Source organism: Eulemur rufifrons, chromosome 16, assembly GCF_041146395.1.
Source record: "Eulemur rufifrons isolate Redbay chromosome 16, OSU_ERuf_1, whole genome shotgun sequence".
Lineage (NCBI taxonomy): Eukaryota > Metazoa > Chordata > Mammalia > Primates > Lemuridae > Eulemur > Eulemur rufifrons.
Genome location: NC_090998.1, coordinates 59,093,953 through 59,120,852, shown reverse-complemented (window position 1 = coordinate 59,120,852; position 26,900 = coordinate 59,093,953). Strand labels below are relative to the sequence as shown.

Here is a 26,900-nt window from a genome sequence, read left to right as displayed (position 1 = left end):
TCCCAGAAATGAGACATTGAACACTTTTCTGTTTTGTATATATAATATAGAAAGGAATTAACTCTCGTATATGCAAAATCTTAATAAAGATTTAAGTTGGTTTCAATATCGTAAGTATGCTAACCCTACATTCTTACATTAAACGCTTTTTTTTTTTTTTTTTTGAGACAAAGTCTTGCTCTGTTGTCCTGGCTAGAGTGCAGTGGTGTCATCATAGCTCATTGCAATCTCTAACTGCTGGGCTCAAGCAATCCTCCTGCCTCAGCCTCCCTAGTACCTGGGACTACAGGTGTACACCACCACGCCCATCTAATTTTTATATTTTTTGTAGAGATGGGGTCTCACTCTGTTACTCAGACTGGTCTTGAACTCCTGGCCTCAAGCAATCCTCCTGCCTCAGCCTCCCAGAGTGCTAGGATTACAGGCATCAGCTACTGTGCCTGGCCCATTAAACACTCTCAAATGTAAAAATGTAAAAACACTTTGAAATTATAAATGCCTAAGAACTCTGATCTTGGTCACATTGGTCTCTTAAAGTACAATTTTAGTATTCTGATGACTTTCAAGTAGTATGCCATGAGGTAATTCTTATAGCTAAATAATTATCTGGGGAGATTTTTTTATATCTTGTTTTCCAAAATACCAGTCACTTACAGAATTGAGATTCTGATAAATGTACAGGCTTTCATAATTTCAGGAGCACAGTGACAGCTGCACAGCAAGTCCATATGTTGCTTAGCTATAATTATGTTTCGATAATTTTTCTTTGGGGAAGAACTGTGGCTAACCTCCAAGAGACTGAAGCTGATGATTGTAAGCATTCACATTTTTTTGACAGAAAGATAGAACCTTTTCTTTTTCCCTGTTTTAAACAACTGAATATATTTATCATGTATCATAGCATCCACTGGATGAAGTTGCAATTCTGGATCCTACTGTAAAATTTAAATGAATATTTGCGTCAGATGGGAAGATTACCCTGTGTGTTTTTTTTTTTTTACTCCCATATATGGACTTGCTGCCATAGGCATGCTAATTTTGCCATCTCCTACACACGACTTGTTCCTTTCCACCTCCGTTCTTCTGCACATTACCATTCCCTCCACCTGCAGTACTCTCCTTCCTTTTCATCCATTTCCTTTTCTCCTTTCAAAACAGTACCTAAAATTATTTCCTCTAGAAATTCTTTCATGATTTATTCTGTCTAATTGTTACTTATTTTCTTTGGTTTACCTTAACACTTAACATGGATAGTCACATATTCAACTAATAAGAGTTGTGTTGCTGTGATTTACTAGCATACATGTAGTGTTAAGATTAACTATCCCATCTATTTCTCTCAGCTATCCTGTCAATTATTCCCATTTTACAGATGAAATCAAATAAATTCCCTCAGTTATACTCTTAGTTTTAGCTGTGCTAGAATTTATACCTTTTAAAAATTTCTAAACACATCTCTTCTTGCAGTGTCATTCTGCCTTTATTTCTGTAGTCTTTCCTGCTTTCCAACACTCAGCCCACCAATAGCACTTAAAAAACACACAAAAAAACCCTAAACTACTTTATTCAGGTATAATTTACACCTGAATAAAATGCACCCATTGTAAGTGTATAGTTTGATGCATTTTTGACAAATATATATCTGTAGCTATGACCACAATTTAGATACAGAACATTTCCATCTGTCCACCAAATTCCCTTGTTGGCCCTTTGTACTTAATCTCTCCCTTTCCCTGCTCTCTCCCAGATGACTGATTTGGGTTCTGTCACTATAGATTGTTTTGTCTGTTCTAGAATTTCATATAAATAGAATCATAGAGTATGTATTCTTGTCTGCTTGTTTTCCTCAGCATAATTTTGAGATTGTTCCTTTTTATTTTTGTACAGTATTTTACTCTGTGACTGAATATACTATAATTTGTTTATGCATTTACCTGTTGATAAATGTTTGACTTGTTTCTAGTGTTTGGTTATTATAAATGAAGTTGCTATGAAATCCATGTATAAGTCTTTAAGTGGACATATTTCCATTTCTTTTGGGTAAATGCCCAGGAGTGATTGTACTATTTTGCATCCATATCAACCATGTATGAACGTTGTTCCAGTTATTCCTATATCATTAACACTGAAATTGTCAGTTTAAAAAATTTTAGCTATTCTAGCGAAGTAGTATCTCATTGTGGTTTTTCATTTGCATTTCACTGATGACCAATGGTATCGAGCTTTTTTTCTTGGCTTTAATAGCAGTTTGTATCTATTATTTGTGTAAATTGTTTAAATCTTTTCTCCATTTTAAAAATTGTGTTTTCTTCTTCTCATTGACTTTTAAGGGTTATGTAGTCCAAATCCTAGCTAAATCCTAGTTTTTTGTGGAATATTTGTGTTGTGCATATTTTCTTCCAATCTGTGGATTGCCTTTTTTTTTTTTTTTTTTCTTACTGTGTTTTGGAAGAGAAGAGTTTAATTTTTATAAAGTCCAGCGTATCCATTTATCTCTCATGATTCATATGTTTAGTCTCCTAAGAATTTGTTATCTATATCAAAGTTGTAAAGATTTCTCCCCTTCTTATTCTTGAAGTTTTATAGTATTGGCTTTTATATTTAGATCTGTGATTCATTTTGAATTAATTTTGTGTTTAGTGTAAGAGCCAAGTTTTTTTTTTTTTAATGAATATCTAGTTCTTATTGAGAATATTTTCCTTTTCTCAATGGGTTTCCTTGGCACTTTTGTTGAAAATTAATTGACCAAATGTTTATGGGTCCATTTCGGGACACCTTATTCTGTTCCATTGATATATATGTGGTATGCTAATACCACATTTTTTTGACTATTTTTATAAGTTTTGGAGGTACTGTAAATCCTCCAACCCAACATCATTTTGAAAATAGGAAAAAAAATCTTTGCGTAATTTACTCTCTTGCCTTTATTGGTTGTAAGTATGTGTTGTTGAGTTTTGTTTTTCATTTATTTTTGTTAGTTTCTGCTTTTAAAGATGTTGCCACCACCACGGACTTTGTGCTTGGTATTTTCCAGGACAGATACTGTGTGAATTGAGGAAGAAGCAAAGTACATTCATCTGGTCAGAAGGAATTAGGCAGCAATTGGTCTTCTTTAGCCTGTTGTTGGTAGTAAGCAATTCTAGGTTCTAATGGTGTAGGTATATGATTTTTCAGGAGGTTGGTAAATTGAGGTCATGGTAACAAAAGGTGTACCACAAGCCCAGTGTTTAACCACATCTGATATTTGATAGGAAATGAAATTGGAACACTTTTCAATTACTTTAAAATCATGTTTGTTTTTCTCCTTCTCCTGTCTCTTTTACAGAAATAGCCTATCCTTGCCTGAGATAGGAACGTTTGAGGAACTCTAATGGCAGTTGGCAAAGCTATATAGTGTGTGCTTAGTGAGAACATGTTGAATTGAAGAAAAATGTTAGATACAGATTTCATTTAAATTAGTTTCTGACTACATGTGAATGGAAGTTAAAAAAAATCTGAGATTAATGAATGCCGTTCTTGGTTTCAAAATAGCACCCAGATGTTTTCCTTTTTTTTCTTAAACCACCTTATTTTAGAGTAAAAGAATTAGGAGGAAAGGTAAAATGTAACATATATTTAATTATTCATGAGTGTTTTGTTTTTGGTCCTTCACTTTTATCTTCTGATTTTGTATCCTTTTTCTTCACTTCTCACATTTTGCAAATGTTGTTGGATGTTTGTTATGCGTTTTTATTAACTTTCTGGCAAATAATAAGTCCTGACCTATAGTACAAATATAGTTGTATTTTTTCTTCCTACTGAAATCTCATTTCTCCTTTGAAAGACATTTCTAAGCATTGCACTTGACACAACTTAGAATTTTAGAAAACAGGTGATGAGGTAGAGGTGAGGTTAATAGTCTCATTTCTAAACACCTGAGCTGCTTCTTTTTAAGTTATTAAAGGTTGATTGTGGCCAAGTGCCTTAGGAGGGTTGGTCATCACTTGTTTGTGTCCACTCCTGTGTTTGCTTCATCAAGACTACAGTGGATTATAAGATCAGTTAGACAAATGGAAATGTCAGTCAGCTGCTCAAATAGATATTTTTAGAAATGTCTCTCCTCTTAGTTCTAATCAGGTAGTTGACCACAAGTCCTTCATTTGATAGTTGGTAACAAGAAATGAAGCAGGAGCTCCAGAGGAAGCACCCTGAATAGTAAGCACCTCCAAACTAAAATTGAGATAGAGATTATTCTGATTAAACACAATTTTTTCTCCTTACGATTATAATCAAACTGGGTCTTTAAAAACATAAAAACAACCTGATCTTGCACGATGTTTGTATGATAGGACTTATTTAATGGCGTTAAAAAAAAATCTAGCAAGAAACACATACATGAATATTATGCTGTTGTATTTTTTCTTAAGATAGTAAATATGGTGTTTTCAAATGTTCTAGGTCTGACATTGATTTCACTTTTGTAAAGTCATTTAAAAATATTTTTAAATTAATTTTCATTGTTTCCTTAATCAAAGATAGTCTATTTTGGTTACAAATGTCTGGAATATTAATAATATCTACATCCATTTAGAGTTCTTTGGTTCAAGCAATAGGAAGCTTTGGCTAACTTATTTACTAGAATGATGAGCTCATATTCTTAAAATACAAAAAGCTAAGTTTTAGAAGGAATAGACATTTGAGCAACTCTAGGGATCCAGAGAGCAGGAAGCAGTGGACAATCTTTATGGAGCCTCTATTAGGGTAGTAGATCTTTTGTAATTATTTTTCATTCATGTGATCAGTCTGCTTATGATTCAGAATTCTCAGTGAGCCCAGGACTGATTCGTTTGGCTTGTTTTGTTTTGTCCACCCTTCACTAGGAGAGGGAAGTACCAAGATTGCATACATTGGAGGAGGGATGTTTTCCCCAATGGGAGATCAAGGTGCATGTTATCACAGGAAAGGAAAGTGGATCTGGACAGGTTAAAACCAAAATCCACTACTACTATAGTTTCTAGGTAGATACAGCATTTCTTTAATCTTAATGTATTTACTATTTCTTGGCTGAACCCAAACTTTTCAGCCTTTATAGATTTGCCATGATCGTAGTACATGTAGCATTTATTAAATGCCCATGAAGACTGGTCTGGTTTATACTCCAGCTGCTTTCTCCCTGTCTTTTGTTCATACCCTTAATTGAATAGGTGATCTGAATTGTGTAGACTTAATTACTTTTTTCAAAAATAAAATATCTCTGTTCAGCATTCCAAGAACTTAATTATTTTTAAGAATTTTTCTTTTGTTTCTTTGATTCTTTTGATTTTTTTTCAGTGCCTGATGTATGCCAGGTATTACACAAGATTCTGAGGTTTCAAAAAATAAAAGCTAACATGCTGTTTTGCTTGTGGAAATTACAAGGTTGCTACAAAAAAGTTTAATGATGGCGATAAACTGAAAATTTAATGGAGGAGATAGAAAAAAAAAAATCCCAGACAATTTGGGATTTGTGGTAAGCATTAGGATAGAGGTAAGTACAGGAACATAGTGAAGGAGTATCTATCTGCGGGGTTTATCTTTTTCTCAGAAGAGGAAATACTTAAGCAAAGTCTCAAATAACAAGTAAGCATTAGGAAAATGAGGAGTGGGGGAAGGTTTTTATGACATAGATAGGAGCTGAGTCCTGGAGGTGTGAGAGGGCTTCAAATAGTTTGTCATGGCTGGGGTCTGTAACACAAAGTGGCTGGAGGTATACAAGGGCCAGATAATGAAGGGGCTTAACAGAATAACTGTGGAATAACAAAGTGAGGAAGAACCTTTGAATAATTTTGAGAAAAGACTGACATCAGATTTATACTTCTGAAAGACGATAGGCGGTACAAAACTGAAAGCACACAAGGCCATTTACTATTTTTTGTTTGTTTGCTTTGTTTTGCCAAGTTATAAACAGTGTGGGCCTGAACCAAGGAAGCAGCAATAGAAGTGGTAAGATTACAGAAAGTTAAGTAGGCTGTAGAGAATACAGATGAAGAAGCACACTTTAGGATTAAGAAGATGAGAGTTCCATTTTGAACAAGTTGGATGGTATGTTCAAAGCAAAGTTGTTGAGTAGGCAGATGGGTATATGAGGCTAGAGATAGGACTTGGAATAATCAACCTATGATGGCAGTTGAAGCTATAGATTGATGTCTACAGTATGTCTCAAAAGTCTCCGTAAAGGAAAAATTTTGTAAAATTTCATAATGACTATTTTGTAAGTAAAGGTACATTTAGCTACAATTTCCCATCTTCCCTATGTAGACTTTGGGGACACTTTGTAGATTAAGAGGGCAGAAGATGACATATGGAAAGCAGCATCATAGCATCATTGAATAGTACAGAGGAGGATAGACAACTGTGAAGTATTGACCAGAGAATAGGAAGAAAAAAACTGGAAAGATTTGTCTTAGAAATCAAGTTAAAAGAAGGACTTACTCAATAGTATCAACTCAGGATTCCCTAGCCCTTGAAATCTGATGGATGCGAGATCACTGATAAAGGTATATGCCACTTAATTTAATAAATTTTACTTAAAAAAAAAAAAATATATCTTTTAAAACATTCAGTGTAACAAATTTAATATTTGTATCCTATCTTACTGTTTGATAATATGACTTATAGGAACCTAATTAGTCAGACTTACAGTTTTAGTGACTAGAAGATGAACTAAAATACTTTTCCCTTCTCTGTCAGTGAATTAGATCATGGATTGACAATTTTTAAGGTAAAAACAATCTCTAAGAAAAGATTAAGCATTTTATTTAGTTTTCTGATTTTTTAAAATAAGGAATAACTTGTGAAGGGGGGGAAAGGAATATTGTAATGAGAGAAAATATTGATCTCTTGTTTTATTTTTAGTGTGATGATTCTATTTTTATTTTACTATTTAAATTGTAGCCTTTTGAAGTGATAAAGCTATTATACTGTACATTTAAGTATATTTATATGATGAAGGCCTGGTGATACTTAAGATTCTGGAGCAAATAGCAGATTGCATACCATTAATGAGAGAAATGGTAAACTTTGTGTAAAGTAGGTCTGGAAAATTTGATGTCTAACACATTCTCTTCTCTTTCATTAATTTGTGTTTTCAATCTGAAAAAGATTTTGTTGAAGCTTATACTGTTTCTCAGATATATTTTTTATAGGTTAGGGTATAAAAGTTGTCTGGAGTATCTATGTTGATCTTATCTACTGGAATAGGTTGGGTATGTTTTCTCTCTTTAATTCCTTTTGGATAGCTGTAGGATAAAGGTACTGGTTAGAGAGAGAGGTTTTATTCTCATGTTAATGGGTATTTCAGTTCAGCACCATGCATATTTTATAAATACATTTGTCTTCTGTCCGGATTCATTATTGTGTGATGAAGGGAGGTAGTTGTTAATATACAAAGTGAAAGAATCTAAATTTGCTGTGATTTTTGAGCAACATCAAATAGTTTTACCTAAAATATGTAATTTATAGTGATTTTTCCACTAAGCATTGTGTTTTCTGAAATCTATTAAATGCTCTTTTTCTGATACCACCTAGTTTAATTGGGGTGAATATTAGAGAAATTGGAATGTTATTTCAGTTTAATGAGCACGTTTTTTCTCTTCTTAGCGAATATAGTGCCTTAGACATAGTCCACAACAAAGATTTTTGTTTAGAAAAGAAACATTTTAGGGAATGTATTGGTCAATTTTTGTGTTACCTTTTGGTCAGTTATTCTAGTACCCATTACTCTTGTGGCATAAACAATTACTGTATCTTCAAGGCTACTGAATTAGATTTTAAGTTTCACTGCATGATCTATTAACAAGTCAGTTATTTCCCCCCTTGTCAAAGGCTTCTAATTGTTTCATGTATGTATATACACACGATACTCTTTCCATGTTGTTTTACTTTGATTATGTATTATCTTAATATTTTCCTCTCTCCTCACTCTCCATTTCTTGAAATTTGTGTAGGTTTGCCAAAGAGCTGCCTTCTGAAATGTAGAAGCAATTGTTCTTAAAGGATAACCTGAGTTGGACCTAGCCTGGATGATGGAGGGAATACTTTATAACCATGGAATTATTGAAAGTTAAAGCAAGATTGCTGATCTGCTTGATAGCTAAGAAAAGGAGAATGGTGTCATTTAAGTAACACTTCTTTGATTATCTTTGTGCTTGATAATAATTGAGTGATAAGAGGTGATAAAGTGATTTTAAAAAGTGTAAGAATTCCAGTATTAAGGATCATGATGATATGCTAGGAAAGAAAGCCAGGTACTCTTCTGTAAAAACTAGATATAATCAGGTGTTGGTGTTCAGTAATGATTAGATTTTCTAACCATATACTGAAATGACTAAAAGACCTTTATTATTGACATCCCTGGAGGGAAATCATTTTATGTAGAGAATCTGAAACTTTCTAGCTTCTCCTCTCTGAAATAATTGTTTTTATAACATAATTTTTGATAACTTAATTATTTTTATAGCAGCATTTATTTATAATAGCCAAAAGTTGGAAATAATCCAAATGTCCAGCAAGTGATAAATGGAGAAACGAAAGGTAGCATATATATCCAATGGAATATTATCCCACCATAAAAAGAATGAAGTACTGATACATGCTACAACATGGATGAACCTTGAATACATCATGCTAGGTAAACGAAGATCACCTATAGTAGGCGGCCATTCACATGAAATGTCCAAATAGGCAAATGTATACAGACAGAAAGTGGATTAGTGGCTGCATAGGGCTGGAAGAAGGGGGACTGAGGGGTCATAGCTAAAGGATTAGAGGTTTCTTTCTTTTTTTTTATTATTTTTATTTCAGGATATTATGAGGGTACAAACATTTTGGTTACATTTTATGTCTTCGCCTCACCCAGATAACTTGATTTTTTTTTTTTTTTTTTTTTTGGAATGAAACCGTTGTAGGACAGATGGTACTAAAAAAATTTCATGCAGGTAATGGTGATGGCAATTTATCATGTTATGTATAGTTGAGTTTATTAGTGAGAACTTATATTGTTTCTGGGAATGGAAGATCTGCAATCTAGTATTCCTTTGTTAATTATATCTTTGGGGAAGTTAATTAAACTTTTATGGCCTTTATTGCTTTATTATACCATAAAGAACCTGCTTGCCTGATGACTAAGGGCGAACTCCTTATTTCTGCCAGTCCCCAATTCTTAAGTGTTTAAGGAGCACCTGCTACGTGCTAGGCACTGTTCTAGGTGTTGAGAATACTTCACTGAACAAAACAAACTACTTATCATGGAGCTGAAATTATATTTTGGGATATAAACAAACAATATGCAAATGTATATGTCACGTGGTAAGGGCTGTGGAGAAAAATAGAGTGGATAAAAGGGAGACTAAGGAGTGGAAGGAAGCAGGTTGCTTTTTTGTTATTTATAGGAAACATCTGTTTGATAAAGTGGCATTTAAGCAGAGAAACCTGGAAGAAGTGAGAGTGAACCATGGGGAAAAGCGTTTTAGGCAAAGAACGGCAGGAGCAAAAACTCTGAAAACCTGTTTGACGTGTTGAAGGAATATCATAGAGTTTCGTGTGGTTGGTGCAGAATGAACAATCAGTAAGTTACATCACTTCCCTGAGCCTCAGTGTTCTCCTTTTGAAAATGGGGCTATGGTAAAAAATTTTACTTGCCATATAGAGTTGTTGTAATGACTACATGAGGTAATGCATTTACAGCAATTAGTAATATGTCTTAGAGTGTAAATTGGATCATGTCCTTGCCTTGCACGGACTCTTTATTGGCTTCCTCTTTCACAGTGAATAAAATCCATGCTCTTTACTTAACTGTCTCTCTGGACTCATCTTGGACAGTTCTCTTCCTTACTTTCTATGCTTTAGCTAATCTGCCTTTTGAGAACAAGCCTGGTTCTCACCTTGGGCCTCTGTGGTTGAGCCTTCTTTGCTCAACCAGCTTTGGTTCTTCAATTCTTGTCTTCACAGAGAGGCTTTCAGTTATATATTAGTTTGGATGTTTTAACAGAGAGCCAAAGAAATAGTGTCTTAAATAAGAATTTCTTTTTTCTGTTTTATATATGGGTAAGTAGATAATCCAAAGCTGGAATGGCACTGCTATTCTAAGGCAAGTACAAATGGTAAATTATTTCATGTCTTAGGGCTTCAAATAGTTGCAGCTGGGTTTCTTAATCTGACATACCTTCTAAGCTTTTATTAGGTTTCTATTAATACAGATCTGCTCACTAACTGATTTGTTTTTGAAAGGAGATGTTAACAGATTCCCAAGAGGGGAAAAGCAGCAGAGATTCTCATTTTAGTTTTTTAAATGTCATTTGCAGAAGTTTCAGCATCATCTTGTGTTCCTTGTAGTATGTACCTTAATATCCTAGTGCAGTTTCTAATTGTAGTTTGTTAATGCTTTAAAAAAATGTTGTTCTGTTACTAGGCAGAAACCCTTAGTAAAACAAGAAAGAGCTTGGAATCCTTAAAGTTTCTCACATTTGGATTTCATAATAATGTTTTAGCTTTGGCACAGTAAGAAAAACTAAGACTGAAATGAAGTAATGGTATAATAACTTTATACTGCTTTTTCAAAGAGGTAGACCATACTACTCCTCTTTTTAGACTTTGGTTTACTTTGTTGGTTCTGGCATAGGATTGTAGGATAGCTTGAGAAGAGGTTGGGAGAAGAGAAAAAGTGGTGAAATTTAAAGTTGCTGTACTTTTGTAGGCCAGTATGGGATCTTCCTTGGTTGAGGTGGCTTAATGACTTGCATATTGTGTGTGCGTGTTGGGAGTAATTCTATTACACTTCCATGTCTTATGTGGCATTCTGGGTTGATGTGACAATGTTATTTTAAGATGTACCCTTTCTACAGTACTCACTCGATTCATTTAGTAATTCTTGAAACTTTTTGGGTGATAAGTAACTTTAGTGGAGAAGGCATTCAGTAATTGACTGGACTTGACAAGGTGTGGTTTATATATAAAAAGATTCTTCAAGTTGTTTAAAAGCAGGTAGAAAAAATTCTGCTAATCGTAACTAATTCTCAAACATTTGCAAGAGTGAAGTCTCTTAGGGATAGCTGTGAATCACCAATCTGATCTTCTGTTATTAACAAAAATACTGATGTAGTACAAGGTGAAATGTTACAGGGTGTTATACAGTGAAGTAGACAGGGATAAATAGAGTGTTGAAAGACAATTCTATATCCATCTCTTACATTTCTATGATATCTTGCAAGTAAAGCATTGACTGCCATGTGTTCTAGACTATCTTTTCAAGGATGTTTGTATAGTGAACAGCCATGGAAGTTGGAGATAGTGTCTTCCTCCTGAGGGAAGGGCAGGCATGCTTGCTGCCCATTCTAAAATATTTGGGTTCTCCGAGTTCAGAATTCTCTTGTATTGCAACCCCTGCTTTCTGCAGTCATTCAGCTGGGCCTGTCTTAGTATGGATAATTAGGTAACTAGAAAAGAAAAGAAAAGTAATTGCAAAAATTTAGGAGAATTCTCTAATCTGATGGCTTTGCAAGTGTTGGTAAGTTTGCTTCACTTTAAAGAACTAACAATAGAGATGTCAGACCACGTATTATAGCTGTGGTTTAAGCAAGGAAGATGACGTGCAACTCTAATCAGCAACTCCACACTCAATGAAAAATGTCTTTCAGCCAAAAGATTGGAGGTATGTGTATATTTCAACTGGAACTGATTTTTCTTTTGAGAATCTATTTGTGCTGATCATGTAAGATAAAAAGGTTTTACCTGAAGTTGAAGAAACTTAGAAAACTATTAATATATTGTGCTTTATTGATTTTTTTTTGTATATGTGATTATTGTAAATTGCCTCACGTTATTTTTTTCCCCCCTTAATATGTTACTCTGAAGACAAATCCTAATGTGGACTTTAAACTTGAGGGTGGTACCTTACAACTTACATTCTTTTGCTTTGCAGTGATTATTTATGCAGCCGTATTTAGACAAGAGGTAAGACTGCTGGCTGTTAGTATAACATTAGAGTTTTAAGGAATCTCAGTAATTGCCATTTTAGCCTCATAATTTTACTTCTGAGGAAACTGAGGTCAAGAGATACAATAGTCTGTAGGTAGTTCTCAGTAGAGGTGTGGACTTGAAATGAGATTTACTGATAGCAAGTCATTAATGGTTTTTATATTTCATCATGCTATATCAGGACAGGAAAAGTGAATGCCTTGAGAATGGGTATTTCATGTGGATGAAACAGTATGGTGGTATGAAATGACTTGCCTCCTGAAGGCCCCATCTCCGGATACTACCTCATTGGGGATTAGGGTTTCAACATAGGAATTTTGGGGAGGACACAAATATTCAGTCCATAGCAGTGAGGAATCAGCTTTTTATAAAATACTTGTGTTTAAAGGCCCTTAATATTCCCCTTGACTCTATAGAGAGCCACTACCTTCTTGATGTACTCCTGCCCTTACTCTTTCATCAGCTTTGGTTTGAGGGGAGAGGGATACTTTAGACATTTAGAAGGAAGAACAAAACAATAAGCTCTCCCTCCCCACCCCCTTCAAATTTTGTTTTCCTCTAGAGACATATAAATTAAGTTTATGGTTTATTTTTGGGCAAATAATACAGATTGACACAGTGGAAATAACAGAATTTCTTACTGGAACGTCAAGATAGGAACCCACTGTATGTTAGTACTGTAAATACTATTTATTGGCTTAGGACCTTGTCTATCTTCCTGTCATACATCTTAGTCCATTTCCTTGTTGATATGAAGGATGTGGAGTAATTTATAAAGAAAAGAGATTTATTTAGCTCACTGTTCTGCAAGCTGTACCAGAAGCATGGCACCAGCATCTGCATGGCTTTGGTGCTGCATCAAAACATGGTAGAGAAGGTCAAAGGGGAGGTGGGCACATGCAAAGAGGGACCAAACCAGTGGGTCTTCCTGGCTTTACAACAGCCCACTTTTTGAGGGAACTAATTCATTCTCACCAGAACTAATATAACAACCTACTTTTGAGGAAACTAATTCATTCCTACAAGAACTAATCCCATCTAGCCAGAGGGAGAACTCACTCACTACCTCAAAAATGGTGGCAGCACCAAGCTGTTGATGAGGGATCTGTCTCCATGACCCAGACATCTCCCACTACACCCCACCTCTCAACACTGCCACACTGGGGATCAGATTTCAACATGAGATTTGGTGGGAACAAACAAACCATATCCAAGCCATAGAACCATATCACATTTTTTTTTCCAGGTATTATAGTAGGATTTTAAGTACTTTTTTCTCCTTTAAAACTTTGAATTCTGGTACTACTTAATTCATGGGCAGTCCTTCTGGTCCAATTTACTTGAAAGATTTAAGATTTAACCTAGTAGCATGAAGGGCAGGTTCATTTGCTCACAAATGAGACAAGAGATCATTAAGTTTAAATGATTCAGTGTGAATAACAAGTACATCATGGAAATTGATCACAATGCTATCATAATTGATTTCTTTCTAAATGGAACAAGACCAATTTGTCATCTTTGAGGCAAGTTGATATGTCTTAAATCTGATCTCTAATTATGGTATTTCTAAATAGAAAAAATTCACATTACGATTTTTTCTAATTTTTTTATTTGGTGAAATACATATAAAATTTGCCATCGTAACCATTTTTAAGTTCAGTGGTATTAAGTACATTCATATTGTTGTGCAAACGTCAGCACCCTCTGTCTCCAACATCCTTTTTCTTGTAAAACTGAAACTCTATACCCATTAAACAATAACTGCCCATTCTTCCCTCCCCCAGCCCCTGACAACCACCATTATATAGTACTTTCTGTCTCTATGATTTTGACTATTCTAGGTACATTGTAGAAGTAGAATCATACAGTATTGATCTTTTTGTGATTGGCTTATTTCACTTAGCATAACGTCTTCAAGGTTCATCCATATTGGTAGCATATGTCAGAATTTTTGTTTTTATGGCTGAATAATATTTTGTTGCATATATGTGTACCATACTTTGCTTATCCACTTATCTGTTGATGCATTGCTTCCACATTTTAGTTATTGTGAGTAATACTCCAGTGAACGTGGGTTTACAGATATCTCTTTGAGACCCTGCTTTCAGTTCTTTTGGTACTTACCCAAGAGTGGAATTGCTGGATCATACAGTAATTCTATTTTTAATTTTTTGAGGAACCACCATACTGTTTTCCACAGTGGCTGTACCATTTTAGATTCCTACCTGCAGTGCACAAGGGTTCCAGTTTCTCTACGTCCTCACCACACACAATGTTTTAATATACTTATTTTGGTATGGAGAAACATTAGTCTTGTTATTTACACCCCTTTTACAGTCACAACATGTTTGTATAATTAGGAATTGAGTTTTACTACTGTGAAAACCCAAGGTGTGTGTTATGAACAGTTCAGAATATTATTATTCACACTATGCTAAGTGCTGATTTAGTGGGTGTAAGAAAGATTTAGATCCTGTTGTTGGATTCTTAAAGTATAAGAAATGCTTTTAGGAAGAAAATGGCAGAGAAGTAAGGTCGTAGAAATACCTTGCTCTTTCTATCCAATACTTGTTCTTTTGAGAGTTTTCTTGTTTTAGAGCAGAGGAGCATCAGAATTTTGCCAGTTCTAATTGCTTTTCTGAGTAGGGGATGGAGGTACTGAATGGACCCTCATCAGTAGTTATTTTTTATTTTTTAAAAAGGCCTAATTGCATATTGAAATGTGAATTGTCAAATCCAAGATACACAAACTTGAATAAAATAGGCCTGTTCTTACATTGACTTAATTTTTTTTCTTTCATTCTTCCATCCTCTCCCACTTCTTTCCCCATCCTCTCATTATCATTAATGGAATATACTTGCTATGCAATGTATAGTGCTACTGGGAATATAGAAGAATAAATGAATGACTTCTCTTTTTATGACTTATTTGTGTTCTCTGCTTGAAATGTGTTCCTTGCCATTCTTTGTTTAGCTAACTGCCACTGATCCTTTAGGTCTCAACTTAAACATTATTTTCTATGAGAAGCTTCCTATGACTTCATGTAAGGTCCATGAGATCATGGACCATGAGTATGTTATGTACTTTGATTCTCCAAAAGGTAGTATAGTGCTTGGCACATATCAGGCCCTCATTAATTTGTGTAAACTGATTGTCATCATGGAACTTTGGATCTAAGGGACAAGGCAGGTGGATAAACAATATTTAGAAATACAGAGTGATCAGGTCTGTACCAGAAGCAGTTTTGGTGCACAGAGGAAGAAACTACACTTGAGAAAGGGAATCCATTTCCTCTTATCTGTTCTTTTTTTTTTCCTTAGAACTAGTGTGATAATAATATGTAATTTTCAAGTTCATTCATTCACTTAAAAGCGTTTAGGGTATCTATTTATGCCAGGCAATTTCATAACAAAGCTATTCAAAACAATTAAGTTATACATTTTGGGTATTGTAGCTTTTTGTTCAAAGTTGTTATAGTCTCTGGTCTCAGATATTTTATAGGAAGTTATGTGGGAGGTAGGTGAGAAGGGAAACTGCAATTCTTGTTTCTGGTGATTTTTATTAAATAGGCTCCTTCTATGTCACTTTGATTTTTTTTAGGCTTTTGAAGCTAAATATTTAAAATTTATCATTGTTACTTGTATCAGCAAATATAGCCTGTTTTGTATATACAAGAGATATGTTACCATTCTTAAAATGTATTAATGACTATACTAATAAACAGATAATATTTATGTTTAATATTTGCCATTTCTCTAAGAATCCCTAGTGTCTTTTTTTTTTGAGACAAGAGTCTTGCTCTGTTGCCCTGGCTGGAATGCAGTGGTGTCGTCATAGCTCACCGCAACCTCACATTCCTGGGCTCAAGCGATCCTCTCCGGCCTCAGCCTCCCAAATAGCTGGGACTATAGGCGCACGCCACCACACCTGGCTAATTTTTGTAGTTTTTGTGGAGATGGGGTCTCACTCTTGCGCAGGCTGGTCTCAAATTCTCAATGTCAAGCAATCCTCTTGCTTCACCTTCCCAGAGTGCTAGGGTTACAGGTGTGAGCCACCTTGCCATGACCCTTGGTGTCTTTTAATGAGAAATGATGTTTAGAGACCACAGACTGAGTGCTGGGTCTGGTTATTACTGGGTTGGTCATTCATTCTATGTGCCATTTTGCTATTTCTTTTTAAAACACTGTATTTCACTTTGGAATGACTTTTTTCTTGAGGTTTTAGAGGGGAAGTATGAATGTATAGTAAAAGGGATCTTGTATGGTTTCCTGCAGTTTAGCTTGATACATTTAGGAAAACTTATATTACTTTAAGTGAGTTATGTTCTACCATGCGTAAATACTTTCTTTTCTGTATCCAACTCTGCAAAATGTGCAGGGATTTATATATATAATAGTCTTGCTAGGAAATTACCTTTCTAATCTATTCCTTTTCTATACATGTTTTGTTTTTTAAAATTGTAAACTGAGTAGTAATTTATTTGCGATTACTTCTTTATTCTTTTGTAGCATCCATTGGGAGATAATGTGAACTAGTTTCACTTGTGGCTAAATTTAAAACCAAATAAGTGAATCTTAAAAAATTTAAACTTGAAGTTCAAAATAGACTGCATAAGTTAAGAAAGTACTTTAGATTACAATGATTTATGAGAGGTTCTGTGTTAATTAATCTCAGGTTTATTTATATCTTCTACTTTTGGTAATTAATTTGTTTTTATTTACTATAAAGGGCTCTGCAAGTTTTTTTTTTTAAACCCTCACTCTGCCACCCTCAGAAGTCTGGATTTAACATTCCTATGTGCTGTTGTAGATAACATCATGTACATACCTTTGTTATATTGGTACATACAGTATTGAGGCTCATTACATTGTATTATACTAGTTATGAAATAGTTCATTTCACTTTCTCTCTGCTATGCTCCACGTTCTTTGAGGACAAGAATGATGTTTAATTGTTTTCTGTATGTTCAGAATCTAAAACAATGCCTCCTATATAGCTAGAGGTAAATAATATTTGAATGTGTTTTGAGCCCCATGGAACATCTAGCCGATGGTGAAGCAACAATAGGTATTAAGATTTATAAACCATAAATTTTATGAATTATGTATATTAGTGGTTGGTCCAGAGATGATGGAAAATAGAATTTATTTTGTACCTTGAGGGAATTTTGGTAGTAGTGATTTCCTATTTTTCATTGAATTTAGGCTAATATTCTGGTTTTCCTTTGGGCAAAGTATTGACGATATAGTTTTGGCTGTACTATATATAAGTAGTACGTATTTATAAAGCAACAGATCAAGAAAATCCTTAATACATTTTTCTTTGTGTTTTTTATTATAAGTATTGTCACTTGGATGATTGGTATATCCATATGTATCTGTCTAAAACAATACATCTGTTTACATATATTTGCCAAATCTGGAGATACAAAAAGTATTTGGACATATTTTTAGTTCAGAATTTAAGCAATTTATTGGGCTTTAATATGTTGTTAGACAATTATTAAATAAATGGAAATTAGATTGTAATGAGTTTGAAATAGATACACCTATATGTGCAGTGGTATGTATTTAAGGTTTATGAAATAAGGTGCTTTTTTATGAGGTTTTTTGGGAGGAGGCAATGTTTTGGGGAATACCTACCTACTTACCTACATGCTCCAGAGTAATTTAGTTAAGGAGAGCCATGTAGGTTTTTCTCACCTTTATATCTTTAGGTAAGTTACTATACCATTTCCCCTTCTTTCTGATAGTTGGTGGGATTGGTTCAGTGTGTCTCTTCTGTCTGCTTGGCTGCGTGTCTTTCTCATCCATCTCCCTAAGGTTGTACACAGTGGGATAACTTGCACTGCACACTCCTAATCCACCCTCCCCCTGGTCCATCAGTCTCCAGCTTTTTACCTGCTTCCCGTTCTTCCATTATCATGATTATTATTGTTTTTCTATTTTTATTACTGTTATTAATAGTAGTATTAGAATGGAAAAAATCTTAACATAATTCATAGGTGCCAAAATATTATTATGTTCTAGGAAGCATATGTACTATTTTGTAATAGTTTTAATGCAAGCCATTTGGATAGACTGCTTTAAAGAAGCAGTTCACTTAGATTTTTTTTTTTTCAAAGTGCTTATGAATAGGAAGTTGGTGCTAGCTTGATATTTGGAAACTGTCAGGTTTGTATCATTACTTTCTCATTGTTTCAGATGTTCTTTCAGGATTTAACCTACTGTAAGTATAGTCATGCATTGCTTAATGACAACAATAATGTTTGAGAAACTCATTGTTAGGCAGTTTTGTCGTGTGAACATCATGGTATACTTATACAAACCTAGATGGTATATCCTCCCACACACCTAGGCTATATGGTATACTCTTGCTCCTAGGCTATAAATCTGTACAGCATGTTACTCTACTGAATACTGTAGGCAGTTGCAGCACAATAGTAAGTATTTGTGTATCTAAACATATCAGAACATAGAAAAGATAGTATGTTGCACTATGATGTTATGGTAGGCATGATGACACTGGGGGATAGGAATTTTTCAGTTCCATTATAATCTTATGGGACCACTGTTGTATATGTAGTCTGTCCTTTACAGAAATGTCCTTCTGCAGTGTGTGGCCCACGACGGTACTGTAGATTAGTTAAGACTAGCTAAACCAAGTTGTTCTTATTTGCAGTCTGATTTTTTCTTTTTTTCTTTTTGTTCAATTGGCAGAGTGAAATTAAGATTATTGAATTTAATCCCAGTGATAAAAAGAGAATGTTTTATCTTACAGTAATAAAAAGATAATGTTATTCTTTAAAGGTATATATTCATGAGTCAGCATTTTTGCTTTCGAGAATCTTTATTTTTGTTACATATGAATTTAACAAGACAAAAAACTTATGGGGCATCCAGTGAGATAGGAAGCCACAACCTGATCATATATAACTTATTGGTGCCTTCAGAGGCAGCCATCATTCAGTGTGGTATCATAAGGTTGTTATGACTAAATGGCATATGTTAAAGCCATTAGCCTTGCCTAGTAGATGTTCTTTCCTTTCCTTTTCTCTGTGACTGAAATAATTTAAGCCCAAAATAGAAAATAATTTTTATAAAAATTACTTTTTCTAGGAACTTTGTTAGGTTAAGTGTAGACAATGAGGCACCAGTTCCCAAACAGTGTCTAGAGTACTGATAACAAAAGGAACAAAAGAGAGAACATAGTTTTCTTTAAATTTTGAATTCAACTAGTAATTATGTTTAAATTAGAATGCAGGCCTAGCTTTAGCTTGGCAGATTTGACAAATTAGTCTTCAGGTTTGTGATATACTCTTTACAAAAAAGTTATTTGACTTTTTCTTTTATATAGAAGTGATACACACATTTTAAAAACTTAAAATGGCAGAGAAGACTACCTTTCTTCTCCTCAAGCCTACTACTCCCTAGAATCTACTGCCATTAATTTTAATTGCTGTTTTGACTTAAAAAAAAATACTTCCCTATTCTCAGATTTATTAGTATTTAAACATTTTTTGACTTTGACCTCTGAAAAATAGCAAGATTAGTGTGCTTATATTTAAGCCCTCAACTATCTTCTCCCTCCAGGATTTTTTATTCAAAGTGTCTCTTAACTCCCTCTTATCACAGGGGAGGAATTTAGGGCACTTGTACTTCTAGCTTTCCTTTTGTCGTCTTGCTTGCTTTTTTAGTTTGTCATCTTATTATTTTTACTCTGTGTGTCGTCTTTGCTTTTTATATAGAGTAATTCTGCAAGTTGAAAACCAAAAATTGATTCATTTGTTCATTCAGTTTATAAATATTGATTCTTTAATATTGGAGTACTCCAGAGCCCTGAACTTGGGCCTCTTTTCTGTCTGTACAGATTCCTAAGGAGATCTCATCCAATTTTATGGTTTTAAATTCCATCTGTATACTGACTCCCAGTTTACATTTCTAGCCTGATATCTCCCTCTCAACCTCCCATCTGCATGTTCACCTGCCCCCTTGATATCTCTATTCACATGTCTTACTGGCATCTCAGAGTGAACTAGTATAAAAAGAGCTCCTGATATCTATCCCTTTCCTCCCCAAGTCTTCCTACAATGTACTACATATCTGTTAATAGCAGCTTAATTTTTTAGTTGCTTAGGGTGAAAACGCTAAGCTCGTGTTTCTGTTTTTCAAACACCTACGCCTTATATCTCGTTCACCAGTTAAGTCTTTTTGGTTCTATACTCAAAGCACATAAAGAATTTGACACTATTCACCATGTCTTTAACAACTATTGTGGTGCAAGCCAGCATTGTTGCTTATCTGGATTATAGCAATAGCCCTGTACTTTGTAATCTAGTGTAGACTAGCAGCCAGAGTGATCCTGTGTAAATTATTTGACTTTCCTTTCAGAAATAGCTTCCCATCTTATTCATTCAGTCAAAGTCTTTCTATCCTTTGAAGCTCTTTATGATTTGGAACTTAGTTATCTTTCCATTCTCTTTGCTCACCACTCTTATTCTACTTGCCATAGTAGTCTCTTTGCTATTCAAACATGCCACATGCTCCTACATGGATCTTTGTGCTTATTTTCTCCTTTTCTGCCTGGAAGGGTCTCCTAGGCATTTGGATGGCTCACCCCATCGTGTTACTGAGATCTTGACTCATTGTCATCTCAATGAAGCCTAAAGTCCTTTCCAGGTAGTCCTATCTAAAATTCTTCCCTAGTCCTGTGACATGTCCAATAACTCCTCCCTTCCTATTTTTTCTTCTTGGCACTGATTACTATTTAATATACAACATATTGTAATTGTTTAATTTAAAAAAATTAATCAGGTCAGGTTCATCAAAGAAAGCAAATTACTATAAGTACATCAAGCAAAAAGAAAAATTAATAAAGGAAATTAGATGCTGATATATTGGAAAAGCTGGAGGTGTGGATATGGAAGGTTGTTGCCAGCTTTCAGGTTAGTCACTGTTGCTGATGGTTTCTAGCTGCCTGGTGGTACCAACATGGGTAGCTGGCAGGGGAGCGTTTGATGATTGCTGCAAAACTTCATGTCTGTCAAAGCCCACATGTCTGTTCACTGCCATCAGAAGAAGAATGTCCTGGTTTCTCTTTCTCTTCTACCTTCCAAGTATTGTGCAAATGCATTGCACTTACCGAATATAAATCACATCCCAAATCCCAGAGACAAAGACATTTGCAAAATGTAGTTCTTATGCTTTTAGCTTTTGTGATAGGGAGAGCACAGAAGGTGCTGAGAATGAATGATGAAATAAATATATCCACACCTATGTAGATATGTATACATACGTACATATTGGATTAGTCAGGATTCTCCAAAAAAACAGAACTACAGGATGCAGGCATGTATGTATGTATATAATGAGGTCATTAGGGTCGGCCTTAATTCAGTATGACTGGTGTCTTTATAAGAGGAAATTTGGACACACGGATCTCTCTCTCTGTCTCTCTCTCTGTCTCTCTCTCTGTCTCTGTGTGTGTGTGTGTGTGTATAAATAAAATAGGGACTAGAAAGTATGAAATTTGCAAGGCAGGCTGACAGGCTGGAAACCCAAGGAAGAGGTGATGGTGCAATCTTGAGGACAAAGGCAGTCTGGAGGCAGAATTTCTTCTTAGAGGACCTCAGTGTTTTGTTTTGTTTTTTTTAACACCTTCGCCTAATTAGATTAGACCCACCCACATTATGGAGGGTAACCTGCTTTACTCAAAGTCTACTGATTTAAATGTTAATCATTTACGTCTACAAATATCTTTACAGCAACATCTATGCCAGTGTTTGATCAAACGACTGAGTACCATAGCTTATTAGTCAAGCTGACACATAAAATTAACCATCATAGTCTATGCCTTATCAACTTGGCACCCATACGTATCTCCTTAAACCATAATTGTTATGAGCTGAATTGTGCCCCACCCCCACAAATTCATATTAAAGTTCCAGCACCCTAGAATGTGACTGTATTTGGAGATAGGGTCTTTCAAGAGGTGGTTAAGTTAAAGTGAGGTTATTAGGGTGGGCCTTAATTCACTATGACTGGCATCCTTGTAAGAAGAGGAAATTTGCTTACAGACATGTACAGAGGGAACACCATGTGAAGACACTGGGAGAAAATTGCCATCTACAAGCCAAGGAGAGAGGCCTCAGAAGAAACCAAAGCTGCTGGTACCTTGATCTTGGATTTTTAGCCTCCAGACTTATGAGGAAATAAACTTCTATTGTTTAAGCCACCAAGTTTGTGGTACTTTGTTATGGCAGCCCTAGCAAACTAATACAATGGTTGATCTTCAAATAAAGACAGTAACAAGGTCATCTTGCATGCAATGCACTCTTTCACCAGAAGAGGACGAAAAGTCATTGGGTGATGTTCACTTTTCTTGTTATCCTATAACTTAAATACTATGATGTAGAGTTAAAAATACTTAAATACTATGATATAAAGTCAGTACATCTTATGTTATATGTTATTCCCTTATGGAATAAGAGAGGGAAGAAAACAAGTTTGTACACAAACATGTTCATTAAAAAAAACACAGAAATTAGCCTTGAAAGTGAAAATTACTTCTTGATCCTGGGACTACACAATGGATGTTATGCTAGTGGCATGAAAACAACATTAATCTTCTTGTTCATCTCCATCAAAGCTCTTGGGTGACCAAGTGCATTGTCAATGAGCAGTAATATTTTGAAAGGAATCTTTTTTCTGAGTGATAGGTCTCAACAGGGAGCTTAAAATATTCAGTAAACCATGCTGTAAACAGATGTGCTGTCATCTGGGCTTTGTTATTCCATTGTAGAGCACAGGCAGAGTGGACTCAACATATAATTCTTAAGGGCCCTGTGATTTTTGGAATGGTAAATAAATATTGACTTCAACTTAAAGTTAGAAGCAGAATTAGCCCCTAATAAGACAGTCAGTCTGTCCTTTGAAGCCAGGTATTGAGTTCTCTTCTCTAGCTGTAAAAGTCCTACATGGCATCTTTTTTCCAATATAAGGCTGTTATGTCTACATGGAAAAATCTATTATTTAGTGTAGCCACCTTCCTCAATGATCTCAGCTAGATCTTCTAAATAACTTGCTGTAGCTTCTCCATCAGCACTTGCTACTTCACTTAGTACTTTTATGTTATGGAGATGGCTTCTTTCTTTAAACTCATGTCTATTAGTTTCAAACTTTTCTTCTGAAGCTTCCTCACCTCTCTCAGCCTTCATAGCATTGAAGAATGTTAGGGCCTTGCTGTGGATTAGGATTTGTTTTAGGAGAATTTTGTGGCAGGGTTAATTTTATATCCAGACCACTAAAACTTTCTCCATATCAGCAATAAGGCTGTTTTGCTTTCTTATCATTCATGTGTTCACTGGAGTAGAACTTTGAATTTCTTTTAAGCACTTTTCCTTTGCATTCACAATTTGGCTGTTTGGTGAAAGAAGCCTAGCTTTCAGCCTATCTTGGCTTTCGATGAGCCTTCCTCACTAAGCTTACTCATTTCTGGCTTTTTATTTAAAGTGAGAGACATGCAACTGTTCCTTTCAGTTGAACACTTAGAGGCCATTGTAGAGTTATTACCTGGCCTAATTTCAGTTTTGTTGTGACTCAGGGAATAGGGAGGAGAGAGACAGGGAAATGGCTTCTTGGTGGAGCAGTCAGAACATACACAACATTTATTATGTTTTCCATCTTATATAGGTGAGATTTGTGGCTCCCTAAAACAATTACAATAGTGACATGAAAGATTGCTGATCATAGATCACCATAACAGATATAATAATAATAGAAAAGTCTGAAATATTGTGAGAATTATCAAATGTGACAGAGATGTGCAGTAAGCACGGGTTGCTAAAAAATGGCACTTACAGACTTGCTTGATAGAGCGTTGCCACAAACCTTTAATTTGTTAAAAAAACCCCAAAAAACGCAATATCTATAAAGTGCTATAAAGCAAAGTGCAATAACATGAGGTATGCCTGTATAAAAGCAATACAAACTCATCATAAAGATGGAAAAATATAGAAGCATAAAGAGTTATTTTATATATAATAATCTATCATTTGCTTTTTCCACATGGTCGTCTTTCCAGTTTAGTATATACAGCTCTACCTCATTCAAAATAAATTGCTTCATGATATTCTGTTGTATGTCTGTCATATAATTTAAGGAAGCACCTAATGATTGACATTAATATTTCTGATTTTTCTCATCATACCTATTACTTTGTTGCATGTGTTTGTTTATATATCCTTGTGGATTTATATGACTGTATCTGTGGAAAAATTTCTAGCTTTGAAATTGCTGGATGAAAGCTTAGGTATTTTAAATTGTCCTCCAAAAAAGTTGTCTTGATTTATATTTTAATCACAAAAGTATATGAGAATATGTTTTCCTACATTCTCTCCCATATTGGATTTTACCATACTTTTTAGGTTTTACCAATGTAATAATGAAAAACTAATTTTATTTTATAAATTGTAAATAGATTTAAGCATCCTTTCAAATTTTGGACAATCTCATGTGTTCAGCTTCATTGCTATTTCTCTTCACTTGGAATATTTTTTCTTGTTACATTTGTCTCTGAACCTTTACCGCTTGTCAAGCCCACATCAAAATTTGTTTTTTTCTATTGTTGGATTTCCCAGTAACCTAAGCATAAAATGATTTCTCCCTGCTTTATTTTCTACTTATTGCAATTTTATGCCAGTCCTAATGCTTATGATTTATTCTTCTAGGCTTTGCAGATTTACAGAATGGCCAAACGTTAATGGAAAGAGAAGCATAAACCTATCTTCTTTCATTATGGAGACAGGCTTGGCAGATGGAGAGCCTGACCGAGCTTCAGTGAGTAGTTCAAATATACCATAGTAATTCTGCTCCATCTCCTTCTATTCTCCCTACCCTCCCAGCCATATGGTGTAAAACATATTGGTATAATAGTTTGTGTTTGTTTTCCCCAAAAACCTTTGTCCTTAGTGAAATCAAGAGAATGTTAACAGTTGAGGAAATTAAATGCCTCCATATCTCAAATCATGTGGAACTATGAGCAGGTAGAGGGAATGAAACAGTTAACATAATTAAGAAATAAGAACAATTATCATATATATTCTTTCCATTAAAATATATAGGTTTAATAAACATTGCTGCCCTATTATGATTGAATTATATTCTGAAATTAAAATACATAAGTAGGGGTAGTGGGTAAAGCATACCTTACCCAATGAATTTTTAAAAAATCACCAGTAGGGTGGATTAAATGAATTGTCACTGTACAAAAAGATTTTGCTCCAGGATAATTTCATTCTCAGTTCTTGTTGCATTTTTGAATGATTCCATTAAATATTGATTTATAGATTCTCTATTAGAAATGTTTCTATTACCTAAAGTAAAGGTGCCCCTCAGTAAAATGGAGTCAGCTGGCAGTTTTATCATTTGTTAGGTGGTAGATTATTTGACAGATTTATATTGTTGGAATAAGGTGAAGGCCAACTTTTCTGTCTTTTCATATTGCTGTGGAGTTGAGAGTCACTATTATCTTGAGGTATTTATAAATTTAGTGAATGTCCTTTGTTCAGGCTCCAACGTGGGAACAGTCTCATGATTGATAGCAAAGTGTAGTTTTGCTGCCTTGTATTAACTTGGTCCCAACCTTTCTTGAATTTGTTTCAGACTTGTTTTGGGTTCTTAAATGATCAAAAAAAGTTAAACTTTAAAATGATAACTTGTTAGTAGAGAATAAAATGGGCGTGGAAATAACTTGGCTTATGAACATTATTGTCATGTTTATTATAAATGGAAAACTGATGATAGGCTATCTCTATTTTACTATAGTTTCAGAAAAAAGTTAGGATTAAACCTTATCTGTTAATCATGATATTTACCATAAATCTCATCTTTTTTTTAAAGCTTAATGGACTTTCTTAGGTTCTTTTAGCTGAAACATTTTTGATCTTCTAGTGATGATAAAAATGTCAGTAATAACAATGGTTGCTGTTTTCTAAGTGTATACTTTGTCAGACTGTCCTCATAACAGCCATTAAAGGAAAATATTGTTTATCCTTTTATAGATAGGGAAATAGGCTCAGGGAGGTTAATTATCTTCTCTAAGACCTCACAGTTTAGGTTGTGGAACTGAAGTCTGTCTGACTCTGAATACTTTACCACTAAGATGTTGACTGCATACCTATCTTTCTGAATAGAGTTGCTTGGAATTTATTGCTACCTTTTAAAGTAGATATCTAAGTAAATGGTTTTAAGATGTATACCAAAATCCCTGGTCTGTAGTAATGAAGGATTTTTAATTTTTAAAAATTTTTTTAGGTTTATTCTAAATTTTGTTGATACTGAAAAGTTAGAGCAAAGTTATTTAAAAACTAGTGAAAACAATTATCTTTTTGTTGTTCATTAAGTTTCTTCTGTGAAATATTATAGCTCATTTTAGAGAGAATCTCAATACTTTGAGTGTGACTACTGAAATATTCTGTATCTGAAACTAATGTTGAGGTCCGCTTTTGAGTTAACTATTTATAAAAATATCACCTTTGAACTGCTTGGCCTAAGCTAGTTACTATTTAGATTCAGGAAAGGTGGATAAGAACATGGACTCTGTAAGACATTTAGCTACATGTTAAAATCTGAGCTCTGTCACTGAGTTGTATGACCTGAGTAATTAATTAAATTCTCCAAGTTTCCAGTTTCTTTATCTATTATTAAATAGAAATAATTGTAGTAGCTGCCTCCCAAAATTGAGTATTAATTGAGAAAATATATCTATAAAGTGCCTATGATAATGCTACACACATTGTAAACATCCATTAAATAAAATCTATTTTTATTGTTAATATAACTATTAATATTAAGCCTTCTCTCCAGAAAGATAAATAATTAGAAGTCAGGGGAGGCCTGTGAAGATTGGG

The 26,900-nt window shown here is 34.5% G+C and overlaps 1 protein-coding gene across 4 annotated transcripts in view; it reads left to right on the top strand.

The window, feature by feature from the left end:
* The window catches only part of OSBPL8 (oxysterol binding protein like 8), a 149,829-nt gene that overhangs the window by 19,734 nt on the left and 103,195 nt on the right, over positions 1–26,900 (top strand). For all 4 annotated transcript variants that reach the window (XM_069489811.1, XM_069489808.1, XM_069489807.1 and 1 more), the window contains exon 2: positions 24,720–24,828. Coding sequence is in view for 3 of the 4 variants with exons in the window: in XM_069489808.1 (XP_069345909.1) it covers positions 24,787–24,828 (42 nt within the window). In the remaining variant the exon portion in view is untranslated. The remainder of the gene's footprint in view (positions 1–24,719; positions 24,829–26,900) is intronic.